Source organism: Heteronotia binoei, chromosome 9, assembly GCF_032191835.1.
Source record: "Heteronotia binoei isolate CCM8104 ecotype False Entrance Well chromosome 9, APGP_CSIRO_Hbin_v1, whole genome shotgun sequence".
NCBI lineage: Eukaryota > Metazoa > Chordata > Lepidosauria > Squamata > Gekkonidae > Heteronotia > Heteronotia binoei.
Window position 1 is genome coordinate 9,663,453 of NC_083231.1, and position 16,777 is coordinate 9,680,229.

Here is a 16,777-nt window from a genome sequence, read left to right on the forward strand (position 1 = left end):
GCGTGGCATATTTATATGTTGGAGAGGATAGTTCATAGGGTGCGACGATGAAGGCCAACAGCCTAAGACAATGTTATGCACGAACTGTGTGCATCCCAAAACTTTCCCAAGAGTTCAGTGAGATCCCTTATAGATGTCAGTGTGAAAAGGGACTCCCGAAGCAAGCAGATATGGAAACTACCATGCCTCATTTCACAGTTATATCTTGCCTTGTCATTGAATGTGAAATTTTACACAATATCCTGTGTATATTTCGGATCCACTAAGCAAGCCAGAACAGTCTGGGTAGCTTTCCCACTAAAGTGATTATTCTGAAAACCAACAGTAACTTTTCCTTACTTTGGCTGGTATTACACTGATCCATATTTATATCCATTTATTCAACTTGTAAAGTGCCCTTCCCCGCACACAGGACTCAGGGCGATGGACAGCAGTTCACAAAACCAGTTAAATAGTTAAAATAATAATAAAACAGTAAGCAATTTCAGATGATGCTTAACTACACAAATTTATATCCTAGCCCTTTGGTGGACGAGGGAAAAAAGAAAGAAGCCAGGTGCAACGAAGGCCCTTGCTGTGCTCCACTGGAGAACTGGCAGATTTGATTCCGCACTCCTCCACTTGCAGCTGCTGGAATGGCCTTGGGTTCGCCTTAACTCTCGTAGGAGTTGTCCTTGAAAGGGCAGATTCTGGGAGAGCCCTCTCAGCCCCACCCACCTCACAGGGTGTCTGTTGTGGGGGAAGAAGATATAGGAGATTGTAAGCTGCTCTGAGTATCTGATTCAGAGAGAAGGGCGGGGTATAAATCTGCAGTCGTCGTCTTCAGAACATCTCTGTCTTAAAACCCCTGTGGAACTGTTCTATGTAGTATGTATAGAATAAAATTTGTAAAGGTGATCCGAGAGGAGTATAAATATATTGTATATTTCCATTGATAATTTTTTTTGGGAAAATTATCATATTTCAGCAAATTGTACCATAAATTAAGTTCCCCAATTATGTAAATGTTAGCTAGTGCTACCCCCACTATTACTTCATCTTTTTCATCTTCATTTTCTTCATCTTCATAATAACCTTCCATGCAAACAGGGTTTGGGGCAGCTTACAACAGAACAGATACTATAAAAATATACAGGAAAATCAACATTAAAACTACAATACTGTCAACAATTAAAACACTATACTTCCAAGATGGTGGAATACAATTTAAATTTATATTTCCACAGCCGTCTGGGGGGAGGAGCTTACAGAAAGCGAGGGGGTGGGGAGATGAGAGAGTGCCAGATCTTAAATTGTCCCTGTAGCTGTACTCAATTAAATGCCTGGCAGAGCATTTCTGCCTTGCGCGCCTGGTGGAAAAGTAGTAAGTCCCACGGGGCACGGATATTCTCCGGCAGAGAATTCCACCAGGTAGGGGCAAGGGCCAGTTGAGGACAGCTGGATCTCTCGGGCCAGAGGACCCCCAGAAAATTCTTATTCCCAGAATGTCATTCTCTTCTGGGGTCATATTGAGAGCCATACTATTTGAGATTGCTAACTGTTGTATTTATCCAGACTTCCTTAGTTGGAGTGCACCGTGTATGTGCGTCGTTCCAGGGGCATAGAAAAGTTTGCAGATGTTCTCTGCTCCTCCCACTGAGGCACTGAAGCCTGTTTATTGCCACCAGACTCAAAGCACACAAGTCCTCCTAGCCTAAAAGTGGGCATAGCTGTGTGCAGCCTCCGTCCCTTGTATAAAGGTGAATTTCTGCTCATGGCTGTGCACTTGTATGTTCACATTTGTATGTGCAACGTAATTCAGTGTTGTACTAATGGTTTCAACAGCATTATTCCTATAGTGATTCTTGCAGTGCTTGTATTGTTACAATAGAGAATTGGAGTTGCTAGTGCCCAAATAAGTTTGGTTGTCTGAGTTTCTTGACCTTTTTAATGTCAAAGAAATGGAGAACTGAAGGCCTAGAAAGAACCTAGGCAGAAAAGGACCTTTGTTCAGTTTTTATTTTTCATGCTGGGCGTTTTTGCAGTTTTACTTTGAAGAAATGTAGGACATTTATATCCCTGCATTTCATAACTATTCAAAATAGTACAATGTTATTTGCTAAATCATAACTTACGTGCTTTATGTCGCTAATGCACTAAAATAATGTTAGAACTGATACAAAAGTACTATATAGATTTCTGCTTTTCCCATAGATTAAAAAAACCCTCAGGAAACTTGGGGTTCCTTCCCACGGGTTCAAAGTTTTTGGAAATGTTATCTCTATAAAGCAGCGCATGACAAATCCTAGGTACCAGGTCACCATGGTAGCTACAAATTTCATTGTGGCACTGCGTATTTTTAGCCCTGACTTTATTGTACATCAACAATATTGGCTTATTTATCATTTCACATCAGAATGTTTTGTTGAATTACATAAAAAGGCTTATGTATGAATTTCATGTTGTAGTTTGTGCATATACTGACTTTACAACATTCACTGGTGGTAGGTGAATTCATTTCGTGACCACTTTGGCATGGAGAGCTAGTTTGGAGTGGAGAGCCAGTTTGGTGTAGTGGTTAAGTGCGCGGACTCTTATCTGGGAGAACCGCGTTTGATTCCCCACTCCTCCACTTGCAGCTGCTGGAATGGCCTTGGGTCAGCCATAGCTCTGGCAGAGGTTGTCCTTGAAAGGGCAGCTGCTGGGAGAGCCCTCTCCAGCCCCACCGACCTCACAGGGTGTCTGTTGTGGGGGAGGAAGGTAAAGAAGATTGTGAGCCGCTCTGAGACTCTTCGGAGTGGAGGGCAGGATATAAATCCAATATCTTCATCTTCTTCTTCACTTGCATTCTTTAAATGGATCTCTCTAAAACAATAAGGAAATTATAAGAAGTTAAAGAGAAATTAGGGTTAGAGTGGCTTTTTTGTTGAGTTGGTGATAACCAAGGTTGCCACATTTTTTTATGTATTGGAAGACTTTTGTCATAGCTTTAGTAACATTCCAAGAAAGTGGTAGCAATAATTAGAAAACATTGTAATTTAAAATATGAAACCTGGAGGCTAAAAAATGAGTCCGGCTTCTGAGTTTTTGGGCCGGATCCTAGAGCCAAAGAAAATTTATCAAGGCTTGTCTTAGGGAGAAGCAGAGGAAATCCTCAACCAGGTTTGTAATTGTAGCTCTGCGCCATCGTAGGATGTGAAATGTTCTTTGACCAGCTGTAGATGGAACCATGCCTGGGTGGGCAGAACTAGAAGAGCACAGTGGCTGTCTTGCAACAGCTGCCAAACGGTCAGTCCCTGAACTTTTGTCCTCCCGGTTCCTATCTCCTTAGATGGTTCTTTTGAAAATGCGCATTAGGATAAAAGCTATTTGAAAATTGTTTGGGGATTTGTATTTTTAAAAATTTAATGTTAACTTCGTATTGTCTTCTCATATACCTTTGATATGTGTTACATTCTACCCCCCCCCCCTTTGTCCTCAAAACCATTTAGGAAAGATCGGGATCGTGAACGGGATCGCGATGACCGCGCCAAAGACCGCGACAGAGACCGAGACCGAGATCGTGAGAGGGAACGAGATAAGGAAAAGGATTTGCGTCCTTCAGCCAATTCTGCGCTCATTTCTGGTGTTGGGTTGCCGTCTTTAAAGCCAACTGTGTTTCCGCAGGGGATAAACCCTTTTACAAACCTACCACACACCCCTCGCTATTATGAGATCTTAAAGAAACGGCTTCAGCTCCCTGTCTGGGAGTATAAGGAAAGGTTTACTGACATCTTGATCAGGCACCAGTCTTTCGTGCTTGTTGGTGAGACAGGCTCTGGCAAAACAACACAGGTGAGTGTCTTTCCCCCCTGGCTTTTATGATTTAATTCGTAACTGTTTTGTGGAGCAGAATTTGTGTTAACAACTTTGAAGGCTTTATGACAGGGGTGTCAATCATGCCACCCAGGGGCCGAATCAGGCCCCCGGAGGGCTCCTATCAGGCCCCCGAACAACTGGCTGTCATCTGCTTCCTTCTCCCTATATCTTGCTTCTTTCTGCATAACAACTTGTTTTGCAAGGCTTGCACAATTTCACAGGAGCTACAGAGCAAAACCTCTATTTTCTCCATTGGCTGAGGCTCCTCCCTTGGGGAGGAAGGGGAGATTAATAGCTTGCTTTGCCAGGCTCTCTCAATCGCACAGCAGAGCTACTGAGCCAGGCCTCTTTTCCTTCTGTTGGCTGAGCATTCCCCTAGTCCCCTGGGGAAGGAGGAAAAGAGCCAGAGCTTCCTTTGCCCAGTTCCCTGGATCCCATGGGCAAAATACAAAGAAAGCATCTTTAAGACCAATGAGTGCTAAGCATCAAAGATTTCAGGTTTTCATGGCTGGTAACATCATTAGGGTTTGTAGAATCTTTCGGGCTCAAGTGCCGTGTTCTACTGGAGAAAGTTTTCCTTCCAGACGTTTCGTTCTCAGCTGCGGAGAACATCCTCAGTGGCGTTGCAGCCGGAGCAGGCGCTCTGACCTTCTTGGCTGCTGTGCATTGAGTGGGGCCAGGGCTGCTGGAGAGCTGCTATTTCTAGGCTGGAGTGGGTGTGGTGAAAGGGCAATTGGTTTGTGGATGTGCCCATTGTTTCCAGAAAGCCCCACCAAACAAGCTGAGAACGAAACGTCTGGAAGGAAAACTTTCTCCAATAGAACACGGCACTTGAGCCCGAAAGATTCTACAAACCCTAGTGCTAAGCATGTTTTAAGTTTTAAAAAAAATATATTTGTGTTTGTCTGTGTTCTTTATAAAATTTCTATCTCTGCTACCTGATCTTAAATAGGTACGCACATGGCCTGGCCGGACATGGCTCAGCCCAACCCGACACGGCCGGCCCAACAAGGTCTCATTTATGTCATTTCTGCCCCTCGTAACAAATGAGTTCGACACCCCTGCTTTATGACATTATATATTGTACCAGCAATATTTCAGGGTCCTTAAAGAAATTCTTTGTGCACTGACACATTGCAGGTCTTACCCTTTTGAGTGAGATCTGCTTAATGAACCTTTCAGTTGCTTAATGACTAGAAAATGATGTACTGAAATCTCACTTTCCTCCTCCACCTCTGGTAGTCTGCCTGTCTCTCCAGGGTCTGTTACCTTTTCATGAGAAGTTCAGTGACGTTTGAATTACTCGGTACAAGCGCATGTTAATCTGCAAACAAATGACATTTCTAGTTGCTTTCTTGCATGTAGTATATATATAAAAAAAAATCTGTTTCCATTATTTGCGCTCCAAATCTCATTCATTTACTTGGCCTCACACCCCTGGAAATACAAATGAGAAATATCCAAGTGGGCAGCCGTGTTGGTATGAAGCAATAGAACAAAGCAGTAGACAAGTTTCATCTTTAAGACCAACTAAGTTTTATTCAGAATGTAAGCTTTCGTATGCTCTTAAGCAGACTTCATCAGACAAAACTGGAACGGCAAGCCATCTTTAAATATAGAGAAAGTGGGCAGTGAGTTGGTATGTAGAGTCATGGGAATGTTTTCAGCAGATTAATAGAATCACAAATTGGGGTCTGTGTTTGTTTGTTTGGTATTGTTAACTGGGCTAACAGCATTGGAGGGTGATAAAAAGCAGACATGTCATAGGTGTGAATTGCCATAAATCTGGGTGTCATTCTGGCTTCTTAGTTGTGGGTTTAAATGGAGGGCATTAGTAGAGGTTATAGCATCATTATAGTCTGCCATTAGAAGAAAATACATTAAAATATAGTAGAAGATGGGTTAGTATATGTAATAAGATAAACAGCCAATATCCCTATTTGAGTATGTCAATACAAAAAACCACAATATTCTGATACACTGTTCTAAAAGAGAAATTCATTCTGTGTGCTTTCAAAAGCTGCAGGTGTGGGGAATGGTGTACACTGGGAGCTCATGGGAAGGATGAAATATTGTAAATGTTTCACCGAAATGGACTTGGTATCACTAGGAAGTGTTCCCATGTTTTTGCTGTTAGTTCTCATTCCGCGTATTTGTCCTCATGCCATCAACTTTACAGCCGTCATTATTCCTACAGGTGTCAATTAGATGGATCTCAGCAGTGAAGTATGTATTGCGCCTGGGTCCTTTGCAATCTGTGTCAACAGGCAAATTTTTCAAAAGTTATTTCCTGTACTGTGATTAAAAAAAAAATCCTTGCATGCAGGCAAAAGGAGTGCTCCAGTGCAATACTTCCTCTAAGCTGTGGAGTCTTGTGAGCAAACATTTTCGTTTGTGAGCTCCTTGGCATTGAAGTTGTGAGCTGCTGCATCGATCAGTTTGCTCTGGGGCCATTTTTCCTGAGCTAAGACAAAAATGTGTGAGCTGGGGACTAAAAAACTGTGTGCTAGCTCACACTAACTCAGCTTAGAGGGAGCATTGCTCCAGTGTATCCCTACAGAAGGCGGGCGGGGGGGGGGGGGAAGAATTCGATCCTAATCCAAAGAGGGGGGAAAGCTTGACATAGTAGAAACTTTATGTTCCTTTCAAAGGTCGTGCCAATATTTTGGACATCTACAGCATAATAAGATCCTTGGACTGCTTCGATATATATGTGTGTCTGTGTGAATATATTCAACTTGTCCATATATGCATATATAAGAACATAAGAGAAGCCATGTTAGATCAGGCCAATGGCCCATCCAGTCCATCACTCTGTGTCACATAAGAACATAAGAGAAGCCACATTGGATCAGACCAGTGGCCCATCCAGTCCAACACTCTGTGTCACATAAGAACATAAGAGAAGCCACGTTGGATCAGGCCAGTGGCCCATCCAGTCCAACACTCTGTGTCACAGAAGAACATAAGAGAAGCCACTTTGGATCAGACCAGTGGCCCATCCAGTCCAACACTCTGTCACAGAAGAACATAAGAGAAGCCATGTTGGATCAGGCCAATGGCCCATCCAGTCCATCACTCTGTGTCACATAAGAACATAAGAGAAGCCATGTTGGATCAGACCAGTGGCCCATCCAGTCCATCACTCTGTGTCACATAAGAACATAAGAGAAGCCATGTTGGATCAGACCAGTGGCCCATCCAGTCCAACACTCTGTGTCACAGAAGAACATAAGAGAAGCCATGTTGCATCAGACCAGTGGCCCATCCAGTCCAACACTCTGTGTCACAGAAGAACATAAGAGAAGCCATGTTGGATCAGGCCCATGGCCCATCCAGTCCAACACTCTGTGTCACAGAAGAACATAAGAGAAGCCATGTTGGATCAGACCAGTGGCCCATCCAGTCCAACACTCTGTGTCACAGAAGAACATAAGAGAAGCCATGTTGGATCAGGCCCATGGCCCATCCAGTCCAACACTCTGTGTCACAGAAGAACATAAAAGAAGCCATGTTGGATCAGACCAGTGGCCCATCCAGTCCAACACTCTGTGTCACATAAAAACATAAGAGAAACCGTGTTGGATCAGGCCAATGGGCCATCCAGTCCAACACTCTGTGTCACACAGTGGCAAAAAAAAAAAAATCTTATGTCATTGCTGACCAAGGGCAGTTCTGGGGGTTTTCAAGGCAAGAGACATTCAGAGGTGGTTTGCCATTGCCTGCCTCTGTGTTAGGGTTGCCAATTTCCAGGTGGGGGCAGGGGATTCCCCCAGTTTGGAGGGCCCCCCCCCACTTCAGGGTCATCAGAAAGCAGGGGGAGGGGAGGGAAATGTCTGCTGGGACGTCTGTTATTCCCCATGGGGACTTATTCTCATAGGAAATAATGGAGGATTGATCCACAGTTATCTGGGGCTCTGCGAGGGGGGAGGGGTTGAGATAGAGGCACCACATTTTCAATATAGCATTCAGTGCCTCTCTCCAAACTACCCCCCAAGTTTCAAAAAGATTGGGCCAGTGGGTCCAATTCTATGAGCCCCCAAAGAAGGTGCCCCTATCTTTCATTATTTCCAGTGGAGGGAAGGGATTGAAAAAGTGCGCGGTCCCTTTAAACGTGATGGCCAGAGCTCCCTTTGGAGTCCAATTATGCTTGTCACAACCTTGCTCCTGGCTCCACCCCCAATGTCTCCTGGCTCCACCCCCGAAGTCTCCTGGCTCCACCCCCAAAGTCCCCAGATATTTCTTGAATTGGACTTGGCAACTCTATTCACTGTAGTGACCTTAATATTCTCTGGAAGTCCAAATACTAGTCAGGGAGAATCCTGCTTCGCTTCCAAGATCTGACGAGATCAGGCTCTCTTTGGCTGTCCAGGTCAGGGCACTTGAAAATAGACAGATGTCAGATATGTTCATTTTCTGCATGCTGAGCAGGATTCTGAGAATCCTGGCCCTCCAGACATATTGTAGCAAATATAAAAGATAATGTCTCCTACCTCTTCTTCCTCTTCATGGCTAGTTTGTCTTGATGCCTGTAGTATCATCACTGGGTCTCTGTGGCTAGATTGTTTCAGTATCCTCTGGATCAGAGCAGTGGTCCATCTAGTCCAGCCTCCTATTTCATACAGGGGTCTTTTCAATTGCCTCAGAACAGGGGTGTCAAACATGCAGCCCAGGGGCCAAATCAGGCCCCCGTAGGGCTCCTATCAGGCTCCCCAGTCACTGCCTGTCATCGGCTTTCTTCTCCCTCTCTTGTTTCCTTGTGCATCACAGCTTGCTTTGCCAGGCTTGCTGAATTGCGCATGAGTTACAGAGCATTGGCTGAGGCCTCTCTTGGGGAGGGAGGGGGCAGGAAGAGCTTGCTTTGCCAGGCTCTCTCAGTCACCCAGCAGAGCTACTGAGCCAAACCTCTCTTCCTTCTGTTGGCTGAGGCTCCTCCCCCTCCTGGTCTTCTGGGGAAGGACGGAAAGAACCCGAGCTTCCTTTGCCCGGTTCCCTGGATTGCACGAGAGAGACGCAAAGAAAGCACTTTTAAGACCAACGAGTGCTAATATTTCCAGCATGTTTTATTTTAAGCCTTTCTTTAAAAAAAAATCTTTGCGTTTGTCTATATCCTGTATAAATTTTATACATCTCCTCTACTTGGCATTACATTTTATGGTGCACATGGCTGGGCCCAAAAAGGCCTCATTTATGTCAAATCCGGACCTCATAGCAAATGAGTTTGGCACCCTTGCCTTAGAGAGCCAAAAAACAGGGTATAGATGCCAAGGCATGTTCCCTCTTAACGTTAGGATTCGGCTGTCTCTGATGACGGTGTGTGAAGGTGGGGCATGATCCTCTTGTTCAGTTGATTAACTAAACATTTTAAGTTAGTTAATGTCATAAAATGTAATGCCGAGTAGCAGAGATACAAACTTTATAGTTGAGCTTTCATGACCCTCTTTCTTCATCTCTCTATTTCTCCAAGTGCTTTTATCTGTTTGAGGCAGTTATTTATCGATCAGATTTCTATTCTGCCCTTTCTGGAATGCTCTGGGCGGATTACAACAAAGAAACGACAGTTGCAGATAAAATACATGCTATGTAAAATAATGAAATCAGTCACTGACTGTTCATATTCATAAATAATAAATAGAATATTGAAAAGTGATAAAAGTGGTTTAAAAATTAATGGGTGGGTAAGGCGCAGAAGGATAGATGCTTTTGAGCTGTGGTGCTGGAGAAGACTCTTGAGAGTCCCTTGGACTGCAAGAAGATCCAATCAGTCAGTCCTGAGGGAAATCAACCCTGACTGTTCCTTAAAAGGTCAGATGCTGAAGCTGAAGCTGAAATACTTTGGCCACCCAATGAGAAGGAAGCACTCCCTGGAGAAGACCCCGATGCTGGGAAAGACAGAAGGCAAAAGAAGAAGGGGAGGGCAAAAGTTGAGCGCAGAAGAATAGATGCTTTTGAGATGTGGTGCTGGAGAAGAATCTTGAAAGTCCCTTGGACTGCAAGAAGATCAAATCAGTCAGTCCTAAGGGAAATCCACCCTTGTTCCCTGGAAGGTCAGATGCTGAAGCTGAAATACTTTGGCCACCCAATGAGAAGGGAGCACTCCCTGGAGAAGATCCTGATGCTGGGAAAGACAGAGGCAAAGAAGAAGGGGATAGCAAAAGATGAGATGACTGGACAGCGTTATTGAAGTAACTAACACGAATTTGAGCAGACTTTGGAGGATGGTGGAAGACAGGAGGGCCTGGCATGACTTGGTCCATGGGTTCGCAAAGAGCCGTACTCGACTGTGCAATTGAACAACAACAAAAAGTTCCAGGAGGGCCAGCAGAACAAGATCAGAAGAAGGCCTTTCTGAGCAGGACTGACTTGCAAACCCTGCAGAAGCTTGGAAGGTTCTGCAGGGCTTGAACCTCATCTGGCAAGGCATTCCACCAAGTAGAAAAGGCCCTTATCCTGATGGTAGCCAAGTAGACCTCTCAAGGGCCCAGCACCACCAAGAAGTTGAGTAATCATCCAATTGGTGCTAGCGGCAACAGTAGGAGGGCTTCTAGTGTCCTAGTCCCACTAGTGGACCTGATGATGGCACTTGGGTTTTTTTGGCGACTATGTGACAGTGGTGGACTGGATGGACCATTGGCCTGATCTAGCATGGCTTCTCTTATGTTCTTACCTGCATCATCCTGGAGCTTTTTGATGTTAGCACACTACTACTACTCTTGTGAATGACAAAGCAAACTCAAGATATTGTCGATCTTGATACAGCAGAAGTTGTGCACAATTGCTGACGATGCCTTTTGATTTTACAGTGTTCCCTCTAAGCTGAGTTAGTGTGAGTTAGCTTGCAGGTTTTTGCCTTAGCTCAGGAAGGATTACCCCAGAGCACACTAATTTGTGCAGTAGCTCACAATTTTAATGCCAGTGGCTCGCAAAATAGAATTTTTGCTCACAAGACTCAGCAGCTTAGAGGGAGCATTGGTTGTAAGTTCTTTTCTCTGGCTGTCCTAAGGAGGATGCTGGCCCTTGATGCAATGTCTTCTTTACTGCCCCTCCTCTTAGAGTGTGTGTTTCCATGGGTAGCAGCCCCTGACATTATAGATAATTGTCTACTGTTTGATTCATGAAACTTTTCTGCAAATTGGCATGTGGGTTTTCCTTTGGGAGTTAAAGGAACTGTGCGTACGTACTGGTGGATTTTTCCCACTATTGTGTAAGAAACTCATTGTGTATTTTCGTTTTTATCTCCTTTATTAATATATAAACGAGGCATGTTATTGATTAATGGAGTTACAAATTATGAATGCTTTGTCATAGTCTTTCTTTGAACTCCTGCTTAATACTGAGATTATACACCCAGAGTGGCAAGTCATGTTTTGGTGTTGCATGTGTAGCCCTTTTATGTATAGCCTCCCCCCCCCCTCCTCCTACAGGGTCTGAGTCGGTTATTTATTTCTTTATTTGTTGGCTTTTTGTTCCACCATCCCCGAACGGGCTCAGGGCAGATCACAGCAGTTAGGACCATTCATGCAATCTGCGGTTTATATCTTTACGGGTGGGCATTCGGCCAGCCCATCGAGTACCGGATCTGCTTCAAGGTTCTAGTGCTAATATTTAAAGCCTTACGCGGCCTGGGACCAACATACCTGCAAGACCGTCTCTTTCCATATATGCCCAGAAGGTCGTTACGTTCGGCCTCCCAACATCTGTTGGCCATCCCCGGCCAAAGAGACGCCCGCCTCGCCTCAACTAGGGCCAGGGCTTTTCTAGTCCTGGCCCCAACCTGGTGGAATCAGCTCCCTACAGAGATCCGGGTCCTACCTGGCTTATTAGCCTTCTGTAGGGCCTGTAAAACGGAGCTGTTCTGCCAGGCTTTTAGCTGAGGCTGCGGGCGTCTATTCTTGATCTGGTTGGCCTCCCCAGCCAGCACTGTCATCTGTGCAAGGAAATGGAACAAAAACTGCCATCCCTATGAGATATCATGATGTGAGATGGCTAAGCTGGGCAATATGTGATGTCATGGTAATCTGAGTGCTGTTGAGGTGTCTGTTTATAAAATGTTTTTATTGTATTTTATTGTTTTATTATATGTTGTCCTCTGCCCTGAGCCCTACGGGGAATGGGCGGAATAGAAATTTACTAAAATAAAAATAAATAAATATCCAAATCTGCAAATTGTTGTTGGCGCTCCCTTCTAAACCAGAATTGCAAGCAATAATTTGAATCTGGTTTGTGAACTTGGCATGGAGAAGAAGTGAAAACTACAGCTTGTTGGTTCCTATGTGTGCGATTGCAATAAAAATGCCAATGCCATGCTGGGAATTATTAGGAAGGGAATTGAGAACAAATCAGCCAGTATCGTAATGCCCCTGTATAAATCGATGGTGCGGTCTCATTTGGAACACTGTGTGCAATTCTGGTCACCGCGCCTCAAAAAGGATATTATAGCATTGGAAAAAGTCCAGAAAAGGGCAGCTAGAATGATTAAAGGGTTGGAACACTTTCCCTATGAAGAAAGGTTAAAACGCTTGGGGCTCTTTAGCTTGAAGAAACGTCGACTGCGGGGTGACATGATAGAGGTTTACAAGATTATGCATGGGATGGAGAAAGTAGAGAAAGAAGTCCTTTTCTCCCTTTCTCACAATACAAGAACTCATGGGCATTCGATGAAATTGCTGAGCAACGGAAAAAAGGAAGTCCTTCTTCACCCAAAGGGTGATTAACATGTGGAATTCACTGCCACAGGAAGTGGTGGCGGCTACAAGCATAGACAGCTTCAAGAGGGGGTTAGATAAAAATATGGAGCAGAGGTCCATCAGTGGCTATTAGCCACAGTGTGTGTGTTTGTGTGTGTGTGTATATAATTTTTTTGGCCACTGTGTGACACAGAGTGTTGGACTGGATGGGCCATTGGCCTGATCCAACATGGCTTCTCTCATGTTCTTATGTACTTTTAAATTTTGGTTTGCACTTGGAGCATGGGAAGGAAGCGATGCGCGTGTGAGCAAAGCCCTCCTTCATACAGTGCCAAGCCATGGTTTGGATATATGCCTGAGTCATCCCTGTGTCAGAGCAGTGTAAATACCTATCTACTGTGTATCAAGGCATAGGCTGAAGAACTTGCTTCAGAACTAGGTTTTTAAACATTGGCCATGCGCACGCAGGAGTGTTGTGGCGGACCCTGCCATTTCACCGAGCAGCTTCCAAAGCTGTCCTCCTGCTCAGGTGGCACAGGGTGAATTATTTTTTTTTTCACCATCAAGAAGAAGAACCTGCCTATATTGAAGACAGCGCCATAGAATTTTTTAATTGTAATTGCATTGTATTGGTTTTTAAACTGAAAGTGTAAACGTCTGAACTGACTGTTAGCCACCCTGAGTCCGCTTGTGGAGAGGGCGGAATAGAAATTTAAGGTAAGTAAATGAATGAATAAATGAATGAATGAATAAAGTTGGAGGAAGACTCCCCAAAGGATATTTGTGGCCATCTAGGGCTCTTTTTGTAGCAGGAACTCCTTTGCCTTTTAGGCCACACCCCTGATGTAGCCGATCTTCTGAGAGCTTACAGTAGGCCCTGTACAAAGAGCCCTGTAAGCTCTCGGAGGATTGGCTACATCAGGGGTGTGTGGCCTGATATGCAAAGGAGTTCCTGCTACAGCCCTGTAACCCATTACATTGTGCATGGACATTTTAACACACATTGTATTTTTAGTTCATGTTTAAGCTGGCTTACATTGCCAGTGAAGCATAGGTGCTGTTGTTTTTGTGCATATGGCTTGTGTATCTCCCCCATAGTTAGCCCTAAGAACATAAGGAAGTACTTCTTCACCCAAGGGGTGATTAACACATGGAATTCACTGCCCCAGGAGGTGGTGGTGGCTGCAAGCATGGACAACTTCAAGAGGGGACTGGATAAATACATGGAGCAGAGGTCTATCAGTGGCTATTTGCCACAGGGTATTGACAGAACTCTGTCTGGGGCAGTGATGCTCTGCATTCTTGGTGGTTGGGTGGGAGGCACAGTGGGAGAGCTTCTAATGTCCTGGCCCCACTGATGGACCTCCTAATGGCGCCTGTTTTTTTCGGGGCATTGTGTGACCCAGAGTGTTGGACTGGATGGACCACTGGCCTGATCCAACATGGCTTCTCTTATGTTCTTATGTGACTCAGAGTGTTGGACTGGATGGGCCATTGGCCTGATCCAACATGGCTTCTCTTATGTTCTTATGTGACACAGAGTGTTGGACTGAACGGGCCATTGGCCTGATTCAGCATGGCTTCTCTTATGTTCTTATGTGACACAGAGTGTTGGACTGGATGGGCCATTGGCCTGATCCAGCATGGCTTCTCTTATGTTCTTATGTGACACAGAGTGTTTGACTGGATGGGCCACTGGTCTGATCTAACATGGCTTCTCTTATGTTCTTATGTTCTCTTATAGTTGATTGAAGCCCCTTGAATTAAGGTCTGGTAAATCTTTATTATGTAAATTCCATGCTACTTGTTTTTGTGTATAACTCACCCAACAACACACTTTCCCTCCCCTTGATAGATCCCTCAGTGGTGTGTTGACTACATGCGATCATTGCCGGGGCCAAAGAGAGGTGTGGCGTGTACCCAGCCCAGGAGAGTCGCCGCGATGAGCGTGGCACAGCGGGTTGCTGACGAAATGGACGTGATGTTGGGCCAGGAAGTGGGCTACTCCATTCGATTTGAAGACTGCAGTAGCGCAAAAACTATTCTCAAGTAAGTGTTGGAGGTGCCATCTTCCAAAGAGAGAAGTTTGCCAGCTTTAGGAGAAGTTTTATTTCCAAAGGAAAATAGTGAGGGGACCTCCTTACCCGTGATGATCCAGGAAGAAATGTCAGCCTGTTAGGAGGCTTGGGTATTCCATGTGCCCTTCCCCTTCAGTGCAGAGAAAAGGCAATAACCTCCTAGGCACGTTCTTTTGAACACCAGTTTGTCTCTGGAAAGAAAGGGAGTCTGGGTAGTCCAGTTTGTGCCAGGCTGAAATGAAGGCTGATTGGAAGAGGTAATGAACATCGAGGGCTTTTTTGGTAGCAGGAACTCCTTTGCATATTAGGCCACACCCCCTGATGTAGCCAATCCTCCGGGAGAAGAAGGCCGCAGATTTATACCTCGCCCTTCTTTCTGAATCAGAGTCCCAGAGCGGCCTGCAATCTCCTTTATCTCCTTCCCCCACAACAGACACCCTGTGAGGTGGGTGGGGCTGAGAGAGCTCTCCCAGAAGCTGCCCTTTCAAGGACAGCTCCTATGAGAGCTATGGTTAACCCAAGGCCATTCCAGCAGGTGCAAGTGGAAGAGTGGGGAATCAAACCTGGTTCTCCCAGATAAGAGTCCGCACACTTAACCATTACACCAAACTTACAGGGTTTTTAGTACAGGGCCTACTGTAAGCTCCAGGAGGATTGACTACATCGGGGAGGAGGTGACCTAATATGCAAAGAAGTTCCTGCTACAATAGGCCCTGTGAACATCCAAGATTCATGCTAGGTTGAGACCATCTGCCTTACTCTTATTTGAAAGTATAGCATGTTGTCGTTGCAACCTTAATCCTCCACCCCCCCACACTGGGGAAGTCTTTACCAGTAAGAAGAGGGCCAATCAAAACATCCTTTTAAACCCTCCCTTAGAAACCCCTTCAGTTGCTTCAGCCAACCAGACTTGTCTTCTTCTGTTGTCCAGGAGTTTGCCTGAAGAAAGCTACAAACATGGCTGGAATGCAGCCTTGTTTAGTGCAATCGGTTGAACCAAAGCCACTTTTGATCTCTAGCATCGGCTGCTGCTGAAAAAACTATGTGGGCGGGGGAGGGAGGCCCATGAGGACACTTGATGGAGGGGAAATGTCATCGCTTGCCTTCACCAGCCTCTGCTTCCCCCAAGTTTGTGGCTTTGACTCTGCTTTTCCCTCCCTCTGATTCCCCTTCCCTTGGCCAGGGCTGCCTGCCTTGCTGTGACCTGTGTGGAAGAGGAGAAACCTCATTCCTCCCCCCCCCCCTTCTTGCCGGTTTGGTGTAGTGGTTAAGTGTGCGGACTATTATCTGGGAGAACCGGGTTTGATTCCCCACTCCTCCACTTGCACCTGCTGGAATGGCCTTGGGTCAGCCATAGCTCTGGCAGAGGTTGTCCTTGAAAGGGCAGCTGCTGTGAGAGCTCTCTCAGCCCCACCCACCTCACAGGGTGTCTGTTGTGGGAGAGGAAGGTAAAGGAGATTGTGAGCCGCTCTGAGACTCTTCGGAGTGGAGGGCAGGATATAAATCCAGTATCTTCTTCATCTTCTTCTTCTGCTTCGGTGTCCCTTCCAGCTGCTGGACAACAGCAAGGCCTTTTTCTTTGTGCAGAGTTGCAGAGAATGCAAAGATGTTTGTTTATGTTTAATTCGATTTATACCCCGCCCTCCCTGCCGAGGCAGGCTCAGGGTGGCTTACATCAGATCGTAGTATATTAGGATCGCAGTCGTAAAATCAATAAAACCATTCAACAGTATCAGTTAAAACCAATATACAGTTGGTGCTAACAGATTAGATTTTACTCGTATTCTCAGGACGACAGTTGTTCCAGAATTCTCCTACAGTCGACTGAAGGCAGCGGTCTTACAGGCCTTGCGGAACAGAGCAAGGTCCCGCAAGGCCCTAACCTCTTCCGGCAATTGATTCCACCAGGAGGGGGCTGCCACTGAAAAGGCCCGATCCCTGGTGGTTGACAGTCTCACCTAGATGGGTTTCTTGCCCAGTGACTTGTAGAAAAAGCCCGGCAGGAGTTCATTTGGGTATTAGGCCACACCCCTGATGTCACCATTGTTTCGTGCAGGACTTCTTTTGTAGAAAAAGCCCAGCAGGAGCTCAGTTGCATATTAGGCCACACCCCATGATGCCAAGTCAGCTGGGACTGCATTCCTGTGTGTTCCTGCTCAAAAAGAGCCCTGTCCA

General features: G+C 45.4%; 1 protein-coding gene across 1 annotated transcript in view; it reads left to right on the forward strand.

Moving 5' to 3' along the window:
* Window positions 1-16,777, forward strand: part of DHX15 (DEAH-box helicase 15) — a 76,113-nt gene that overhangs the window by 13,877 nt on the left and 45,459 nt on the right. Inside the window, exons 2-3 of the mRNA XM_060246219.1 lie at window positions 3,471-3,813; window positions 14,380-14,573. Of these exons, the coding sequence (XP_060102202.1) occupies window positions 3,471-3,813; window positions 14,380-14,573 (537 nt within the window). The remainder of the gene's footprint in view (window positions 1-3,470; window positions 3,814-14,379; window positions 14,574-16,777) is intronic.